The 18,304-nt window shown below is 32.5% G+C and overlaps 1 protein-coding gene and 1 non-coding gene across 2 annotated transcripts in view; both read right to left on the reverse strand.

Annotated features, from left to right (window-relative positions):
* Positions 1-11,915: 11,915 nt before the first annotated feature.
* The window catches only part of LOC111054317 (leucine--tRNA ligase, cytoplasmic), a 36,911-nt gene continuing 30,522 nt past the window's right edge, over positions 11,916-18,304 (reverse strand). Inside the window, exons 19-20 of the mRNA XM_039439480.1 lie at positions 14,726-14,963; positions 11,916-13,418 (exon numbers count right to left, since the gene is read on the reverse strand). Coding sequence (XP_039295414.1) covers positions 13,207-13,418; positions 14,726-14,963 — 450 coding nt within the window. The 3' untranslated portion in view covers positions 11,916-13,206. The remainder of the gene's footprint in view (positions 13,419-14,725; positions 14,964-18,304) is intronic.
* Trnah-gug lies at positions 17,365-17,436 on the reverse strand. The gene has a single exon. It is a non-coding gene; the product is annotated as a tRNA-His (tRNA).

The following is an 18,304-nucleotide window of genomic DNA, read 5'->3' on the forward strand; positions in this document are numbered from 1 at the left end:
TTTCAAATTATTTTTGAATAATAATTACCTACAATTATTGGCCTACATGAAAATAAACGATGAAACATATTAGTTGACAATAACCAATAAAACCGAAAATATAGAGATTGATATTTATCAGCAATTAAATAATCAAGAAACGAAACCCCAATTGAATTATGTAAACCATATAATAATGTTTAACAATTATTTTATAATTGAAAAATTATGCATTTTGATTAATGCATTTGAACAAATGGTAACTTTCGGTCAATTTGTCCGTCAAATAAAAATATGTTAATTTATTTCAACTTCAACAATGCATTCGATCAGATCAAACATTATATGATATCAAATATCAAAATATTTTAAAGCGAGGATTAATTTTTTCTCTATTAAAGTATAAAACTAGGAAACAACTAATGTAAAAAATTTATTCAAGTATAGCTAACTGATTGCAACTCTCACCAGCGGGCAAGGCTTAATAATTCCTTTTGCTGGTGATCCCAAATTACACCTGAAAAGTATCTAATTATGATTTTGGTATTATTTATGCTTACTTTTTATTTCCTTATTTTATACTTTTGATTATAAACCTGTGTATTTTCTTTTATTATGTTTTGAATATGTATTTATTGTATGGCAAATAAATGATTTGATTTGAAAAAAAACAGTGATGAAGGTTCAACAAAATCAAGATCAATCACACAAATACAGTCACCAGTTGATAAGTAAACAAGATGTATTGTGTTTAGTGACGTAGTCAGTGTATCGGTCGGTCGGTTATCCTTAAACAGATACTCGCCATGAATGGAGGAATGGGACAACATAAATCAGAGTGCGACGTGGGCTGACAGTTATGTCCTTCTCTGTGCTGAGCTTTGCAGCTTCCCAGCTCTCAGCTGCCTTGTGCCGGGTAATAACAGCCCAGAGTCAGATCAGAACGGTTGTTACACCTACATATGCTACAGCCAAAGCCAAAGCAACCACCACTGCTTCGATTCACTTCCGTTGCTTCCCACACATGCACACATAATCACTAAATATATATTTATATATGGATTGCACTAACACACACAAAGGTCTCATATAGTAGATTAAACCGACCTAAACTAACATTCGCAGAATACATTTGAATGCAATCGACATACGGTACACATACATAAAGCAAAATTTAGGTTGCACTAACACTCACATACTATGATACTAAGTAAATATAGAAGACTTGATAATGGCATTAGTAGCCGAAACATGTCGTGATGAAATAATTTAAAAGGGTACTCAGATTTATATTTTTATTCAGTTAATATACTAGCTCGAACCAAAGACCTGAAGTGACATTCGTAGAATACATTTGAATGCAATCGACATATGCATATAGCAAAGTATAAGGTAGGCTACATACTTGCACTCATACAATGTAGGTCTACTGATGAAATACTGATAGTATATTAACTTTTTTTGTTGAGGGCTTCTCTTATTTATCTGGAAATTAAAAAAATCAAAGTAGGTAACCTTCTTTAAAGGCTTTAACCTTCTCGAGAAAGCTTCGACTGAACTTTGTGCTAATAGTGAAGTTACTTTCACTAAGTCTTTCACTAGTTTCATTTACTTTCAGCTGTGCTAATAGTGAAGTGGTGTGTTTCTTTTCTGGCTCAAAATTTTGCAAAATTACTCAAAAATTTCCAATCTGTAGAGATTTGAGTGGAATATTTTTGTTTTTAATCAGTTTTTAAATATCAAAATTCAAAATTTTTAGTTTAGTCATTAGTTTTGAAGAGGAAATTGGACTCTTTGAAGTGAAAGTGAAATCTTAACCTTATTCTTTTTTGAAACTTATATTTGTAAAAATTTGGGAGAAGACAGTTTTGGGCTATGCCTGTTGTCTTCTCCCAATCATATTATATTTATTATAATTATGATCTGTAATGCCAATGGAATAAATAAATACATAACTTCAACTCAGCTACCATCCTGACGTGTGCAGCATACTAAGGCAATTTCTAAGCTGTTCTGCTGCACTAGATACCCATACAAAAAACTAATTGTTATAATGTATATCTTTGTACAATTATATTTCTATGTTTCACTTGTTTTTTGTTCAAATAAATAAATAAAAATAAACTTGACTATATTCTCACGACCTGTTTCGAAATATTATCACCATTTTTAAAAAAAGTTATTTTGATTTTTTAATTTCCAGACTAATGGTATAGTATGGTCGAGCATCCATACCAACCTGTATTTAAAAGCAGCAACTTAAAATGTACAGTAGAACTCCAATTATACGAATTAATTGGGACCGAACAAAAATATCAATTCGGTTAATTGGATTTTTGACAAAAATACGGGAAATTTATTTAATATTTATTGTATTTAGCACGGTAGCTTATATAAAATATATTACCTATAGTATTTAATATATTATCGTATTTTTACTTCAATTATAACCGGTTAAATACTAGAGTATAAATTTAAATTTGTTAAAAGAGTGTAAATGCTTCATGAAAATATCTAAAATTAGCGGAAATCTTGCTTTTTCTTTTTCTAAATCTCAAAAGCGATTGAATAGCCTACTAGTTGAATATAATCGAAGTCCGGATGATTGGAGTTCTACTTTATGTATGATTTCGATTTTCGCAGAAAATCTACGGTAACTATTACAAATTTACAGAAAAATCTACGCTAAAATTTGATCAAATTGTGGCACAACGAGAATATAACATTGAAGATTTTTTTGTTAAAAGGAGTTCACCCACAGCTCCAGGTTTGTTGGTGGTTTTGAGAAGGATGATATTATATGACATGGACAGATTAAGGTGGGTTCCGAACCACCGTGAAGCGGTTTGAACATGATACAAATAAGTGATTGGGAAAGAGACATATACCAATCACGAGCAAACGAAAGAGAGAGAATTTGTAGCATCTTAGTTTATGATAGCAAATTCAATGTGAATTCATGAATAAATAAAAGTAAATTTGATTGAATTTTGTTGGTGGAAATAAGTTTCATACGAGAAAATCTCATAGTCTGAATATATAATTTAAAAACAGTTAATGGGTCTCACAAGTTTTATAGCCTACTTCAGCAGGGACCGACAATTTAATGTACCCATCCGAATTTAAAAATGTTAGAGAGAAATGAATAATTTTGTTGCCATTACAATAATAATTATAAGATTTATTTATGTTGATCAAAATAAACGCCAATCATTAACTAAACTAAATAGATTATAAACACAATTTCGATGTCATGACGACAGCCAATTAGAGTCGAGTGAGAGGAAAATCGACCTATTACAAATCAACCAATAAGAGTATCAATTTCATAGTTATGGCGATAGCCAACACCCAATTGAGTTCAGAAAGAGGGAGTTGAACCAATCATAAACCTTTCAATGAGAGAGTAGCTATGTTTGCTATGTTCGTCATAGCAAATGTCATGACAACAGCCAATATAGGGTTTGAGTTAATGAGAATTCAATCAATGGTATTTGAGTGAGAATTCAAACAATAACTAATGACCAAAGTGAGAATAGCAAAAGAGAGTTCAGCAGTTAAATACTGGGTGCGGCAGGAAGGGTGAATGTTTTTAGAACAGATAGTATTCTGATTTGGGTAGTCGGATTGGGCCAGCTGAAGTGAACATGTGTTCGGTAGATCATACCATTTTTTCTAGTCATTGTTTAATCGGCATCATGGATTCGTGGAATGTGCAACATCGTGTGTTTACTTACGACAGTTTTGTGCGTAATAATGAGAGTATCATTACAGTTCAGCGCGAGTTTCGTCGTCATTTCAATCTTGCGAGAAATGAAAACGTTGGGTTTTCATTTAACGTTGGGTAAAATCATTTCGTTCAGTAGGAACAGTAATGAATAAACGACCACCAGGGGCTCATCGCACTGTACGCACTCCACAAAATGTGGAAAGAGTTCGGCAAGCCATACTCCGTAGTCCTAATCAATCTGCTAGGAGACATTCTTCTGAACTGAACATCAGTGATCGGTCAGTAAGGCGTATTTTACATAAAGATCTAGGATTTCATCCCTACAAAATGGCCATGGTTCAACAATTGAATCTGGCGATTTTGTAAAGCGGCTGAATTTTGCTCGAGAAATGGAGGCCATATTTGACCAAAATGGAAACATCATTTTGTTTACGACAGATGAAGCACATTTTCATTTGAATGGTACCGTTAATCAGCAGAACTATCGTTATTGGTCAGATGAAAATCCAAAATTAATGCATGAGAGACCATTACACAGTCCCAAGGTGACAGTTTGGTGTGCTGTGAGCAGTATATTTGTTATTGGTCCATACTTTTTTGAAGACGACAACGGGACCACTGTAACTGTAACCTCAGAACGTTATAGACAGATGTTCACTGAATTCTTCCTTCCTGAATTAAGAAGGAAACGTATTCCTATCCGGCAAGTATGGTTTCAGCAGGACGGGGCGACAGCTCACACAGCAAGAAATTCAATGGAAGCAATTCGGGCTGTTTTTCGTGGTCGCATCATTTCTCGGTTTGGTGACATTGATTGGCCTCCTCGTTCTCCAGACCTGTCCATGTGCGACTACTTCTTGTGGGGTTTCCTGAAGTCACGTGTTTACCAGCATAAACCACGTACACTTCAAGAACTAAAGGGAGCAATTCGTGAGGAAGTCGAACAAATTGGCAGGGCAATGTTAGAAAGAGTACAATCCAACTTCCGAGAGCGGCTTGTAAAGTGCATTGCTGAAAACGGCCGTCACCTGTCAGATATTGTTTTCAAACATTAATTTTCTAAAATTGTAAAATAATGTGAATATTGTTCTGTAAATAAATGTTTTTTTTATGCATAGGTAACGACATATTACTTTTTTGAAAACCGTTCATCCTTTCTGCCGCACCTTGTATAAGATAAATAAGTTCAAGCATAGGACATTTGAATAGTGATCTTGCTCCTTTGACTACATGAATATTGTTAACAAACTTCATACTTCATACTAGACAGAAGCTTTGATAAATTAAGATAACCGGTTTAATACTCAGAACATCTGTAGGCTAATGTTAGCGGAACTTGAAATGAGAACTGGATTGTTCAATAAACAGCTAACACAGACCGAATACTAAGATATAGGATGCAACATTATGTATTCATGTCTCATACTATAGTAATGAAGTAAACTTATTATTACATCATTCATAATTGCTAGCAGTAGGCAATAGCATCTTTAATACTATTACGAATGAAACATGAATACAATTTGACAGTTTAACGTTATTTACCCCTTTCAGTACTGGTTCTCTAAAGCTTTTGGAACCTTTGGCTGTGCAAAGGCTAAAAATAAACTTTCTACCGGTGATATTTTTTTAAGTTTTTCGAGACAGATCATTTCAAATTCGGTAAGAGATAAATCCATGAGATCTAGAGGATAGATTCTTCATGGTATTGTTGATGTAGTAGAACAAACAAATTTTAAAAATATAAATTTTTGAGAAAGTTATTCAATTTACTAAAAATGAAAAAAAATCTTTATATCTTCATAATAATTCTATAACTTTTAGTTGAGTTATTTTTAGTGAATTGAATAACTTTCTCAAAAATTGATATTTTTAGAAAATTTATGTTTTACTACATCAACAATACCATGAAGAATCTATCTTCTAGATCTCATGGATTTATCTCTTACCGAATTTGAAATGTTCTGTCCCAAAAATTTAAAATTTAGGCGCTCATATCTCAAACAGTAATGATCGGAAAAAATTTTTTCCTGAGAAAACTTTTTCATTTTGAAAGCTTGATGACAAATCGAAAAACTTTGAACAATATCATCAGTAGAAAGCCTTTGAACAGCCTTAAAAAAAGTAAACTTACAGCATTATTGATTTATGCCAATATTAAATTCCATTGAAATATGTTTCTTATAAATTGAGGTTGCAAAAATAAATACTTGGAACATTATCAATTTATGCTTATATTACATTCCGTTGCAATATATTGTTTATAAATTAGTGTTGCCTAGTAATTTGATCACCATGTGTTACCTACATTTTTGTTGTTGTTGAGGATGATGCTCACATAGGCCATGGGCTTGTGCGTTGTTATTATGGAAGGTTTCATGATGAGAGCTGAGTTGATCTACAATTTTAGGTCGGTTCCTTATCACCGGCAATTGATGTTTGAAGATAATAACTGTCTGATAGTGAAGCTGAGGGAAGCGTTTAATTGCACAACCAATGACCTATCTAGAGCGGCTGTGAACAAGGTAAAAATTGTCATGATGATTGCCAACCTCCGAAATGGAGACGGTACTTAGAGAAGAAGAAGTAAAGCTGGTCTCTAGCAGACATCTTTGAAATAAATAAATTCTTCCCAAGGGATTATAGTCCGGGCGCAAATATCATTTCGCGGTCATTTTTGAGTAACAGCCCTGGAAGATGTCTCAATTTCTTCGTTAGTTCCAGCATAATAAGGATCGTGATGATGATAAGTCGAAATCACAGGCAAACACCTCGGAAACAAGAAGGCCGACAAAATTTTCAGGGTTTTGCTATATCGCTTGTATTTCAATAACCGTTCAAGATATTCAACCGTTTTTCTAGACGAAAATATTTTTAAAATCTTCCGCTACAATTTTTGTTCTATAACATTTTCCTCTAAAACGCATTTTTTTAGTTATAACCTTCAAAAGCCAAAAAAAACTTTTTTCTAAATTTGTTCAAATTTAATTCCATTATAACTTTCTTTATGCAAGAGATACAGAGAAATTTTAAATCTATGAAATTTAGAGCGTTTTTCAACATTGGAACGATATATCTTCATGCGCTGTACGTCAAAAAATGAGTTCTCCAGCGCCCTCCAAAGAAAACTTCATTTTGAAGCTTTGGAAATATTCTACAACACTGTGATAATAGAGCTTGTGTTTGTCTACTGCGAATATATATACAGAGTGGAAAGTGAAATATTGTCCCCGAAAAATGTATGTTTCAAGTTTTTGAAGTTTAAATAATGGTAAAAGTGGTCGAAATGAGGCGATTCTTCAAACATCATTGTTTGGTTAATTCTAAACACTTTGGTGGTAAACCCAATCCGATATCTCTCACAATAACTGAATAGCAAGCGATATAAAAATTTCTGTCAATAATGACCGCCATCTTGTATTTTTCAATTATGTCGAATATTTTCGTTGTTCCCATCACCAATATTCTTAATCGTCTTGTTGTAAGGAAGAGATTGAGACCATTTGCAAGTCTCTATCTTAAAGTAGTCATGAAAAAAACGATTTTATAGTTCTAGTTTGTTACCTCATGCGTATGGAAAACGCACCAGAAATCATGCAGGGTTTTCTTTGGAGGGCGCTGGAGAACTCACTTTTTGACGTGCAACGCATTAAGATATATTCTTTCAAAGTTGAAAAAACGCTCTAAATTTCATAGATTCTAAATTTCTTTGTATCTCTTGCACAAAAAAGTTATGATGGAATGAAATTTAAAAAAATAGAAACAACGTTTTTTTGGGGGGCCTTTGAAGGTCATAACTGATATATTCTTTCAAAGTTGAAAAAACGCTCTAAATTTCATAGATTCTAAATTTCTCTGTATCTCTTGCACAAAAAAGTTATAATGGAATGAAATTTAGAAAAAATAGAAAAAACGTTTTTTGGGCTTTTGAAGGTCATAACTAAGATATATTCTTTCAAAGTTGAAAAAACGCTCTAATTTCTCTGTATCTCTTGCACAAAAAAGTTATAATGGAATGAAATTTGAAAAAATAGAAAAAACGTTTTTTGGGCTTTTGAAGATCATAACTAAAAAAAATATGCGTTTCAGAGGAAAATTTTTCAAAACAAAAATTGTAGGGGAAGATTTTAAAAACATTTACGTCTAGAAAAACGGTTGAATATCTTGAACGGTTATTGAAATACAAGCGATATAAAAATTTGTGTCAATAATGACCGCCATCTTGTATTTTTCAATGATGACGAATATTTTCGTTGTTCCCATCACCAATATTCTTAATCGTCTTGTTGTAAGGAAGAGATTGAGACCATTTGCAAGTCTCTATCTTAAAGTAGTCATGAAAAAAACGATTTTATAGTTCTAGTTTGTTACCTCATGCGTATGGAAATCGCACCAGAAATCATGCAGGGTTTTCTTTGGAGGGCGCTGGAGAACTCACTTTTTGACGTGCAACGCATTAAGATATATTCTTTCAAAGTTGAAAAAACGCTCTAAATTTCATAGATTCTAAATTTCTTTGTATCTCTTGCACAAAAAAGTTATGATGGAATGAAATTTAAAAAAATAGAAACAACGTTTTTTTGGGGGTTTTGAAGGTCATAACTGATATATTCTTTCAAAGTTGAAAAAACGCTCTAAATTTCATAGATTCTAAATTTCTCTGTATCTCTTGCACAAAAAAGTTATAATGGAATGAAATTTTTAAAAAAATAGAAAAAACGTTTTTTTTGGGCTTTTGAAGGTCATAACTAAGATATATTCTTTCAAAGTTGAAAAAAACGCTCTAAATTTCTCTGTATTTCTTGTACAAATATGTTATAATGGAATGAAATTTGAAAAAATAGAAAAAACGTTTTTTTGGGCTTTTGAAGATCATAACTAAAAAATATGCGTTTCAGAGGAAAATTTTTCAAAACAAAAATTGTAGGGGAAGATTTTAAAAACATTTACGTCTAGAAAAACGGTTGAATATCTTGAACGGTTATTGAAATACAAGCGATATAGCAAAACCCTGAAAATTTTGGCGGCCATCTTATTTTCGAGGTGTTTGCCTGTGATTTCGACTTATCATCATCACGATCCTTATTATGCTAGACCTAACGAAGGAATTGAGACATCTTCCACGGCTGTTACCCAAAAATGACCACGGAGTGCCTTATTCATGACATTTGCGCCCGGACTTTCTTATTTCAATGTATTGATCAGCATACATTTAAGATTAGGAGTAATTTTATACCGTTTTTATCCAGTGTTGAAATGTTTCATTAAATCTCCACGAATAACGATTTTTGAAAGTTGTTTAAAAATATCAGTTGAGTGATCTTATTCACACAACGCTAATAAAAAATAGCAAGAAGATGACGAAAGATCTCGTTGTCACAGTAATTTGTGAATAAATTCGTTAATTATTGAAAAATTGACTGCTAGTCATTCTATTTAATAACAAAGAACTAGAAAAAATATTTTGAATAGTAAATTTTGTGTTAGATGATAATGTTTGTTCAATTTGGTATGATAAAATTTATTTAGTGCAGTAATTTATTCTCAATTATTTTTCACTAGTAGGCTATAAGGATGATTTTAAGGGGAATTAGTTTTCACTCATAATGATAGTGTTTATTACACCTCAAATATTGGATCTAAAATTATAAAACTGAATGAGATAGATACTCAAACTATATTACTACACGAGATGATTACTCAATCTCTCAAATCAGTAGGAGTAACAATAATCTAATAAACCTACAATTTCTGCTCTCTCATTTCGACTATTATAAGATCTACTATGAAGCCAAATCAGGCAGATTTCAATATGAAATACTCTATCATTGTATCAATTTCAAGGTCCTTCCTAGTGCAATCTCCTTAAAGATGTGCAAATTTGATTAATCTAATCGAATGTAGGTGGCGCTCTAATTATAGACATATATACATATTCATACACATACCTATATACTCGTAGGATCATACACGATGAGTCATATCACAGCTCGATAATTGAAAATGCATGCATAGTCAATCTGGCAGTTCATACAATTTATACGACATTATTCTACAGTCATCTTGGAGTTATTATACGAGCTTACTATCGTGAAATTCACTTAAAACTGTCAGTATTCTATATAAATGTCATCAATGCTTCCCATTCAGCCAATGCGGACAGTTAAAAGTGAATCTCACTATAATATCATAATTATTATTCAATATTTTATGTTGGAGACAAAAATTTGCGATCTATTCAAGCTGTCTGTATTTTAGGTGTAGCAGCATTGTAACTCGTGAATATTAATTGTGGCATTTCCTAGTGTTACTGAAAAACTTCCAATGAATGTGTTATGTCTAGGTGGTTAGAATTTTGTATAAATTGTGATAAAAGAACTATTTATAGTTCAGAGTGATAGCAACAGTCTAAATATCAGCATTCTATCAAAGCATTTAAATATAAAGTAGAACAAGTGAAGACTTCCAATGTATAAAAAATATTATGTTTTTGTATTGGTAGTTAAAGTTTTGAATCAATTGTACGAAAAATATTCTGTAACAAATCTGTAGCAGCTAAGTCTCAGTATAAGTTGAACCAAAACATTCATTACAATTAAAGAGATTAAGACTCTTCAACTATTGAAGAGCAGTGGCGAATCCGGGGGGGGGGGGGTTGTATATGGGGATGTAGCCCTCCACCGAAATGGGACCCGATTTTTTTGTGGCTGGATCAGCCACAAAAATTAGCATCTAATACCATATTTTCGTTATATTGTACTATGTAAGTCGAGAAATATATAAGGGATGAGAGAATAGCAATGATAATAATAATGAGCTATTTATTTATAAACAGTGACTAGATAGCAGGGGATAGAGAAACTACAGATAGCACTTCAAAGTTAGATCACTTTTTACCATCTATTGTTATAAAGAAATTCAATAATTATAGCTTATATTGCTCAAGTTGATTATAGTTTATTCAGTTTCATGCATATCCTTAAACAAAGCTCCAGCGGCTTCTTCAAGAGAGTACCCCCGAAAATTTCACAGTTATGATGAACGGGCTTAGTTTCTACCGCGGACAGGAGGGACATCCCTTTAATATAAACAAATTTTTCATTCCCCCAAAAAACAATTCAAGTTTGAATACTCAAGTAAAAATCAAGTAAATTTGAAAAAAATTGTTAATCACGTTAAACCTAAGCCTATAAAGATGGTTGAAATAGGAGCAAAAATTCAAGCAATCCAGCTTGTTATCAGAATAATAATGAGTAGACCTTCTACAAAATCACTATTTTTTCAACAATTGAATGACAATAAAATTCTACTTTATTCCATTCTATTTGTTATTTAATCAAAAACCAATGGATCTATGAAATTTTCAAGGGAAAATCGAAATAAGTGGCCTACTGATCACCAAAAAAACTTAAATGGGATGTTTGTTTTCAAGTGGAAATTGCGTAAAATCGCACCAAATTGAAGGTATATTTTCACAATTTTCCAATCCCCCTTTGGTGGGGGGTACCCACCACCCACCGGTGTCTACCTAAAAATTTAAGTGCTTTCTACTCCAATGTTATGATGATTCTCCCCCCCCCCCCGATTTTTTTTTCTGGCTACGCCACTGTTGAAGAGATGTGTGAATGATCAAATACTAATAATAAAATAAAAATTTGAATTAAAATTGATGAAAAACGCCTATTAAAGTTTCTTACTTATAAGTTATTAAACTGTACGTATACCCATTTAATAGTAATAAAAACACGACAAAATAATATTGCCTCCGATAGAAGAATGGTATTGAAACAATAAAACAATAATTATTGTTGAGTTTGAAAGAAAAACTGTACAAACTTATCCTACTAATAAATTTTTAAATCTGATTATCAACATGAATTATCGTCCATTTAAATTAACCCTAAAACAGAAAATAGATGTATGGAAATAGAAAAAATATTGATAGAAGATTATAGAAGTATTGGTCGAAAAATATAAAATTCCAAAACTACATAACAGGTACTAATGAACTAGGATTAGTAATATACTAGATTACTAAAAATCTACTAGGAATTTTGTAGAGAACTCACTCATATACAGAGAATCTAAGGCATGTCTTCCGCCTCCAAAACTCCAGCAACCAATTCTGTTTCAAATTTTCTTCATTTTTCAATTAAGTAGATGATCTCTTCAGTTTCCATAGTTTTATACCAAATGAAACACAATCTTCAAGTTTTGTATTCAATTTATTCGACGCAACCTTCTCAATATATCGCTGCAAAATAATTTAAATTAGAAACAAAAAAACCGTTATAACTTATGAATAAATAATAATAAAAAAGCTTCAAAATTTAATTAAAATACTGTTCAACTTTGTTGAAAGATAGAACCGCTTTGTGATTAAAGCTTACATCACATCAGTAATTTTGATTTAGAAAAATTTAAGTGATTTAGCATCTAGCACATTTTATTTGATTGCCAATAGAATTGAATTAGAACAACTTGTTCAAATATTTAGAATTCATTGTATGAATTTTCTGTAAAACCCAAACCTCAATTTTCTGTATATTGAAATCAAAGAGTTTATAATGGAATACTGGAGACTAATGAACCGTTAGTAAGGTTAATTTTTTTTTCAGAGGGAAGAAGGCGAGCAGGAAGACCAAGGAAAAGATTGGGTGATGACCTCCGGAGAAATTTGGAGGCTAGGGGTGGTGATTGGAGAGTGATTGGCCGTTTGGCGCAGGATAGTGATAGATGGAAATCTCTTGTAAACTATACACCGCAAGGTAGAAGAGGCTTCGATTAAGTAAGTAAGTGGTAATGTTCATAAATAAAAAAGAAGGAAGACATCAAAGAGATCCGCTATTATTATTAAAACGAGATCCTACATAGTATTTGGACGATTTGAGATAAAATTAGGAAATAGAGGATGTTTTGGGCAATAGCCTGTTTCTCCTTTTCCGTCTATTGTATTGTTTGCTCTATCCAATAAATGAATAAATAAATAAATTTCTGAACGAGATTTTTCATTACTTTTCAAAAATGTTTTTTTACTTCGCTGGTAACAGCGTGCAGGTTAAATTTAGCCAGTAGTGCTTTATACATGTTATGCATAATATAATATTGGAGTATACATAAAAATATATTGAAATTAAAGGGTGTGTGTAGACACAGGATATAGAATACAGTGGTCTTAAGAGGATAAAGATAGAGATATAAGCCGCCTTAATGAATATCCTCTTAATTTACATCCCATTAAGAAGGCTGATAATCGGTAAGTCTGACGCTATCTATGTACCCACCCCCTAAGTTATTGTATTGAATAATAATGAAATTGAGACCTACAAACAAATCCAGCATCCTATTACAAATTCTTATATTTTTTAATAAATAACAAGAGTTAATTAGCAAAAAAATCCGATGCATTTATGCTAAAATTCACTTTTTCATAGAACAATATTTCTCATTTAACAGGAACAATCGAAACACCAACCAATTAATTGGTATGAGTTGTACTATAGACCAGTAACTAGGTAAGTGATTGATTCCCCGAGACTAATTTGCTTGCCGTTATTTTGGATAGCGATTGATTTGGCGTCAACATTAACGATGAGCTGAGTGTTGGACTCCAGGCGCACCCGCCCCGAAGTGGGGTCGTTGAAGGCAGGGAATTTTCTCGGGCCCAGAATGGGATCTTCCCAGCGCCATAGTTCCACTTTGCTCGCATCTGAAAACAAAATGTGTATTCAAGTTCATTTAATAACCAGTTATTTATTTACACATAACAAAATTTATTAAAATCATTGTGGAAGATATGCTGGGACTAGTTGGGAAATAGTTCTAGTTTCCACCGTAGCAATTCTCAGTTGGAGAACTTTACATCCCTTATTTTCAACCATATTTGTGATACTCTTTGTTTTTGGGTCCTGTTTTGCTATTTACAATGTCCTCCTCTTCCTATGGGATATGGCCAGGTGATCAAGAGTTGAGGCAAATTTGCTGAGTTTATTATGCTATCAATTAATGAGCTTCCAACACGATTTGTGTTTGGTAGAATGAAGGAGGTGAATAATTGAATTTGTGAAAAAGTAAATTTCTCATTGGATTTCAACAACTAACTGCCTGACACAAACATATGCTACCCTTTATTAACCTTTAAATAAGTGAACAATCAACTACTAGAGCTCAAGCTTGCTTTCTGGGGAGGGCCTTAAATTATCAAGAATTAATAAATTAATGACAAATCAGAAATAATTTTGTAATTTAGTCATAATTATTCATAAATAGGTAATCATATATTTGTAATGATATTGTAGGATTTTATTGATTATTTGGCAATAAAAATTGAATTGATTATTCACTATTACGGCGGATTCCCACACATCAGTATCAGAGTCAGTGTCCGGTTCAGTGGTTATATTCTTCCTATAAGTTCTAATGGGACTATTCCCACTCAGCCCATCTGAGCGAATGTGAATAGTGATATTGGAACTTATAGGAATAATATTCTCACTGCATCGGACAAGTTTACTGATTCTGATGTGTGGTTGTGGTAATCCTTCTTTGTAAATGGCTGTGCTAGAGGGGATTCTATGTGAAACCTGCGAGAAAAGGAAATATTTATTTATTCAATAATATACAAAACACAGTTCATAAAAAATGATAGCAATTTTCTATCATTTCCAGTGAATTTAAATGTGAATCTCACTGTAGGATGCAATAATGAATTGAGAACTGATCAAATTAATCTTAGCTGTAGAAGAGACAACTTGAACATAATCTTTCACTTAGTTATAAACGTTGTAATTCTTATTACAATTTTTTATTTTAGTCTAATTTTTTATTATTCGATATACTTATATTATGTTGTACCTAGGCCTACACAGATTATTATTGCTTCTCAAGTTTTTATTCTGCTACTTTCTGTTATCAGTCTTGATAATTTCGTATAATATATTTTACACTTACTATCCCACCATCACAAGCCATATTTGCTTTACTATAGGATGCAATGGTAAATTGACGACAGCTTACCCTTGATGAGTCGTTCATTGGCGACAATGCGTTTGACAAGACTGGCGACCGTGTCTCCAGGCCGTACAGCAACGTGATGCGTGAAGAGACCACTGTGCGCCTGCGCATTGAGCACTGTGAGGGCGACACCTGGTGGCGGACTGCTGAAGGTGATGAACGGAGTGCCTGGGGTGCAGTTCTCGCTGATGTGTGATGGCGCATCCTTGCTCGACGCGTACTCTAGTTTGATTTCATCCAACTACAAACAAGTGCAAAATATAGTATAAAATTATATGATTATTGATAAAATTCAGCATTCATAGATTATCATCCATCAACAGAATTGTATCATTTGTACTGCAGTTATTAGATAAAAAATCTGGTGTGGCGCACTCACACAACTTTCCTTGCCGTTATGAAACTTGATCACCTGACGCTAGTGTTTACGCGCATCTCAAGTCTACTTATAAACAAAGATCTGAGCCAGCTGGTGACAGGACAATAACGCTGGAGACATACGAGGTCTGCTATCTCTTCATAGTGAATCATTTAATAGAATCAACAGTTGCCAACAGTTTGCAATTGAATAATCACATTTTCTCGAATTTCGAGCTTATTTTCAATTTTAGGTGAAAATGTTACTGAACATTAATTGTAGAGATTTTCATGTTCAATCTTGTCCACTCGAAAGTTTTTGTTCAAATTGTATCTGAAGCCTGATAATTGAAAATCTAATATCAAACTTTGCATAGATGGGGCGGAGCTCCTGAAATTTTTACAGATATAGGACTTATGGCAGTTGATAGAGCTTATCAATGACTATTTTAGGTATGAATTTAATCAAAATCGTTGGAGTCGTTTTTGAGAAAATCGCGAAAAACCCTGTTATTGGCAGCATTTTCTCCATTTTAGCCGCCATCTTGAATTGTATTTGATCGAAATTGTTCGTGTCGGATCCTTATATTGTAAGGACCTTAAGTTCCAAATTTCAAGTCATTCCGTTAATTGGGAGATTATCGTGTACACAGACGCACATACACTCATACACACACACACACACAGAAATTTAGAAATTGGGGTACATATATTTTTTTCGGAAAGCAATACTTTCCTTACCTATGATATAATAGGGCAAGGAAAGTAAAAATGTATTTCTTATTTTTAGAACTCATGGCTGGAGCTCAAGGCTTCTTTTTCTAGTCACGCCAAAAACTATTGTAATTTAATGATCATTTTATTTGTAAAACATTTCTTGTATTTGGCAATAAATTCATTATTCATTAATTATTCAATATAGTATGGTACAAAAAATATAGTATAGCCTCAATGAAAGAAGCCCTAATAAGACAAATTCTTTGTTATCATTTTGAATAGCTCATGTAGCTTGACGCATCCATGCTGTATGCGTACTCTAGTACAAGCAAGTGCAAAATAGTGTTTAACCTTAATGTAACATGCCCTAATAAAATCAATTGTTTAATAATTTATTGTATTTTGAATATTTCATGTGGGCGAGCGCCTCCTTGCTCGACAAGTATCCTAGTTTGATTTCATTAAACTACAAACTATAAGCTAATAGACCGAAATAGTGTATAAACTCGATGTAACATATTCCAATAATAGCCGTTAGCACAGTAAAGGCCTAAGGCTGTGCAAAGGCTGAAAATAAACTCATTACTGCTGATATTTTTAAAGTTTTTCGATTTGTATATCATCAAGCTATCAAAATAGAAAAGTTTTCTCAGATTTTTTTCCCCCGATCATTACTTTATGAGATATGAGCGCCTAAAGATTAAATTTTTGGGACAGAACATTCCAAATTCGGTAAGAGAATCCATGAGATTTGGAGGATAAATTCTTCATGGTATTGTTGATTGAATAAAAAAAATTTCTGAAAATATAAATTTTTGAGAAAGTTATTCAATTTACCAAAAATAACCAAAAATAACTCAACTAAAAGTTATTTTTGGTTATGAATGAATTAAATAAATGAAAAAAATATTTATTTGGCGGAGTTAGGACTTCTAAGTCTTGTCTACCAATAGAAACACCATTAAACAAACATGTAAATTTGGAAATTGGATACTACATTGCAAAACCCTTTGAACAAGCCTACTACTTACATGAAAATAGAAACATCCGAAGGCATTTCAAATTATTGAATGGTTGTAAATACGTTCATTACCAAATTGAACTTGAATCAATGAATGAAAAAATTTTACTCATTCCTTTATTTCTACGAAGTTTGCAGATTTGACAATTGAACTTGAATTATTTTTCAACCCAAATCAATGCACACACATCTCAAAAAATTCATCATCATTTTTATCATTATCTATTTATTTATTCATTCATTTACATTAACCAATGCACAAATCAAATACATGATCAGAAAAAGACCAACAGGCCTAGCCCAAAACTGTTCCCTTTCCGAATTTTGATAGTAGTAAGCCAATGCCTAAAAGGTAGGTTATGTTGTTTCACTTTGAATCAAATTCCGAGTCCAGAAATATACAAACCAAAATTTAGAAATTAATTAGTTTGAACTACACAATTTCATAGAAAATTTCCCAATAACAAGATTGCAATTCTGATTTATCTAAAAAACTTTTTCAATAAAAATTTAAATTTATTTTATTGTAAAAACTCAAAAAATTTACTGCCGTGACCAGGATTCGAACCTGGGTTACTGCGGCCACAACGCAGGGTCCTGACCACTAGACTATCACGGCTTCATATCGGACAAAAGTCCTGGAGAAAGGATAACTAACTGGCCGAGGAAATGATGTGACGTAGAGCATGGAGTAGTTCAGTAGAAAGGATCTGCAGAACTAATTTTCCAGTCGCTGGCGAACGATATATTTAGATTCACTTTCAACTGTCAGCATTCCTTGTAAATAGCACAAATGCTTCCCATAAAAACAATGCTGACAATTTGAAGACGAACGGATCGATAATTGCCGCTGTTACGCTTCACGGAAAATGATTGGTTATGTGAAATTCATATTTTAACTGTCAGCATTCCTTATAAGTAGCATCAATGGTTCCCATACAAACAAAGCTGACAGTTCAGAATGAATCTCACTATAACAAAATTGGAGAGCACTCTTCTCAATAACGAATAAAATGTTTACTGTCAAGTTATTTCAAATGTTTGATGTTATTTCAATAATTTGTTATTTATACTGACAGTTAGAAGAATCTCATTAGGAAAACTTCGGAATGTAATCTTGACTCTACTGAATGAATTAATTGAATAGTGTTCAAGTTAGGCCTATTTGATAACTTATAAATTAATTTTAAATTTTATTTGGCAATTATATTTTGTTGATACCGTACATTTATTGTTCATCTTGAACTTAATGCTATTGAATAAGTTTATTGAAAGGAGATTACTAGATTAAGTTTATTGTTGATTTGAACTCAATTATTTTATAAATAGGCTATATTGAATTATATTGAATTAAGCGACAGCAGCTCTCTTGAACCTCGTTTTAGAGCTTCTACTGAAAGCCAAACAGTTAGATGGAACAAATAAATGTAAAATAATGAAAACAATTTATATTATTCAATTTTTTACGTTCTATAGTGCCCGTATTG

This window comes from Nilaparvata lugens, chromosome 12, assembly GCF_014356525.2.
Source record: "Nilaparvata lugens isolate BPH chromosome 12, ASM1435652v1, whole genome shotgun sequence".
Taxonomy (NCBI): Eukaryota; Metazoa; Arthropoda; class Insecta; order Hemiptera; family Delphacidae; genus Nilaparvata; species Nilaparvata lugens.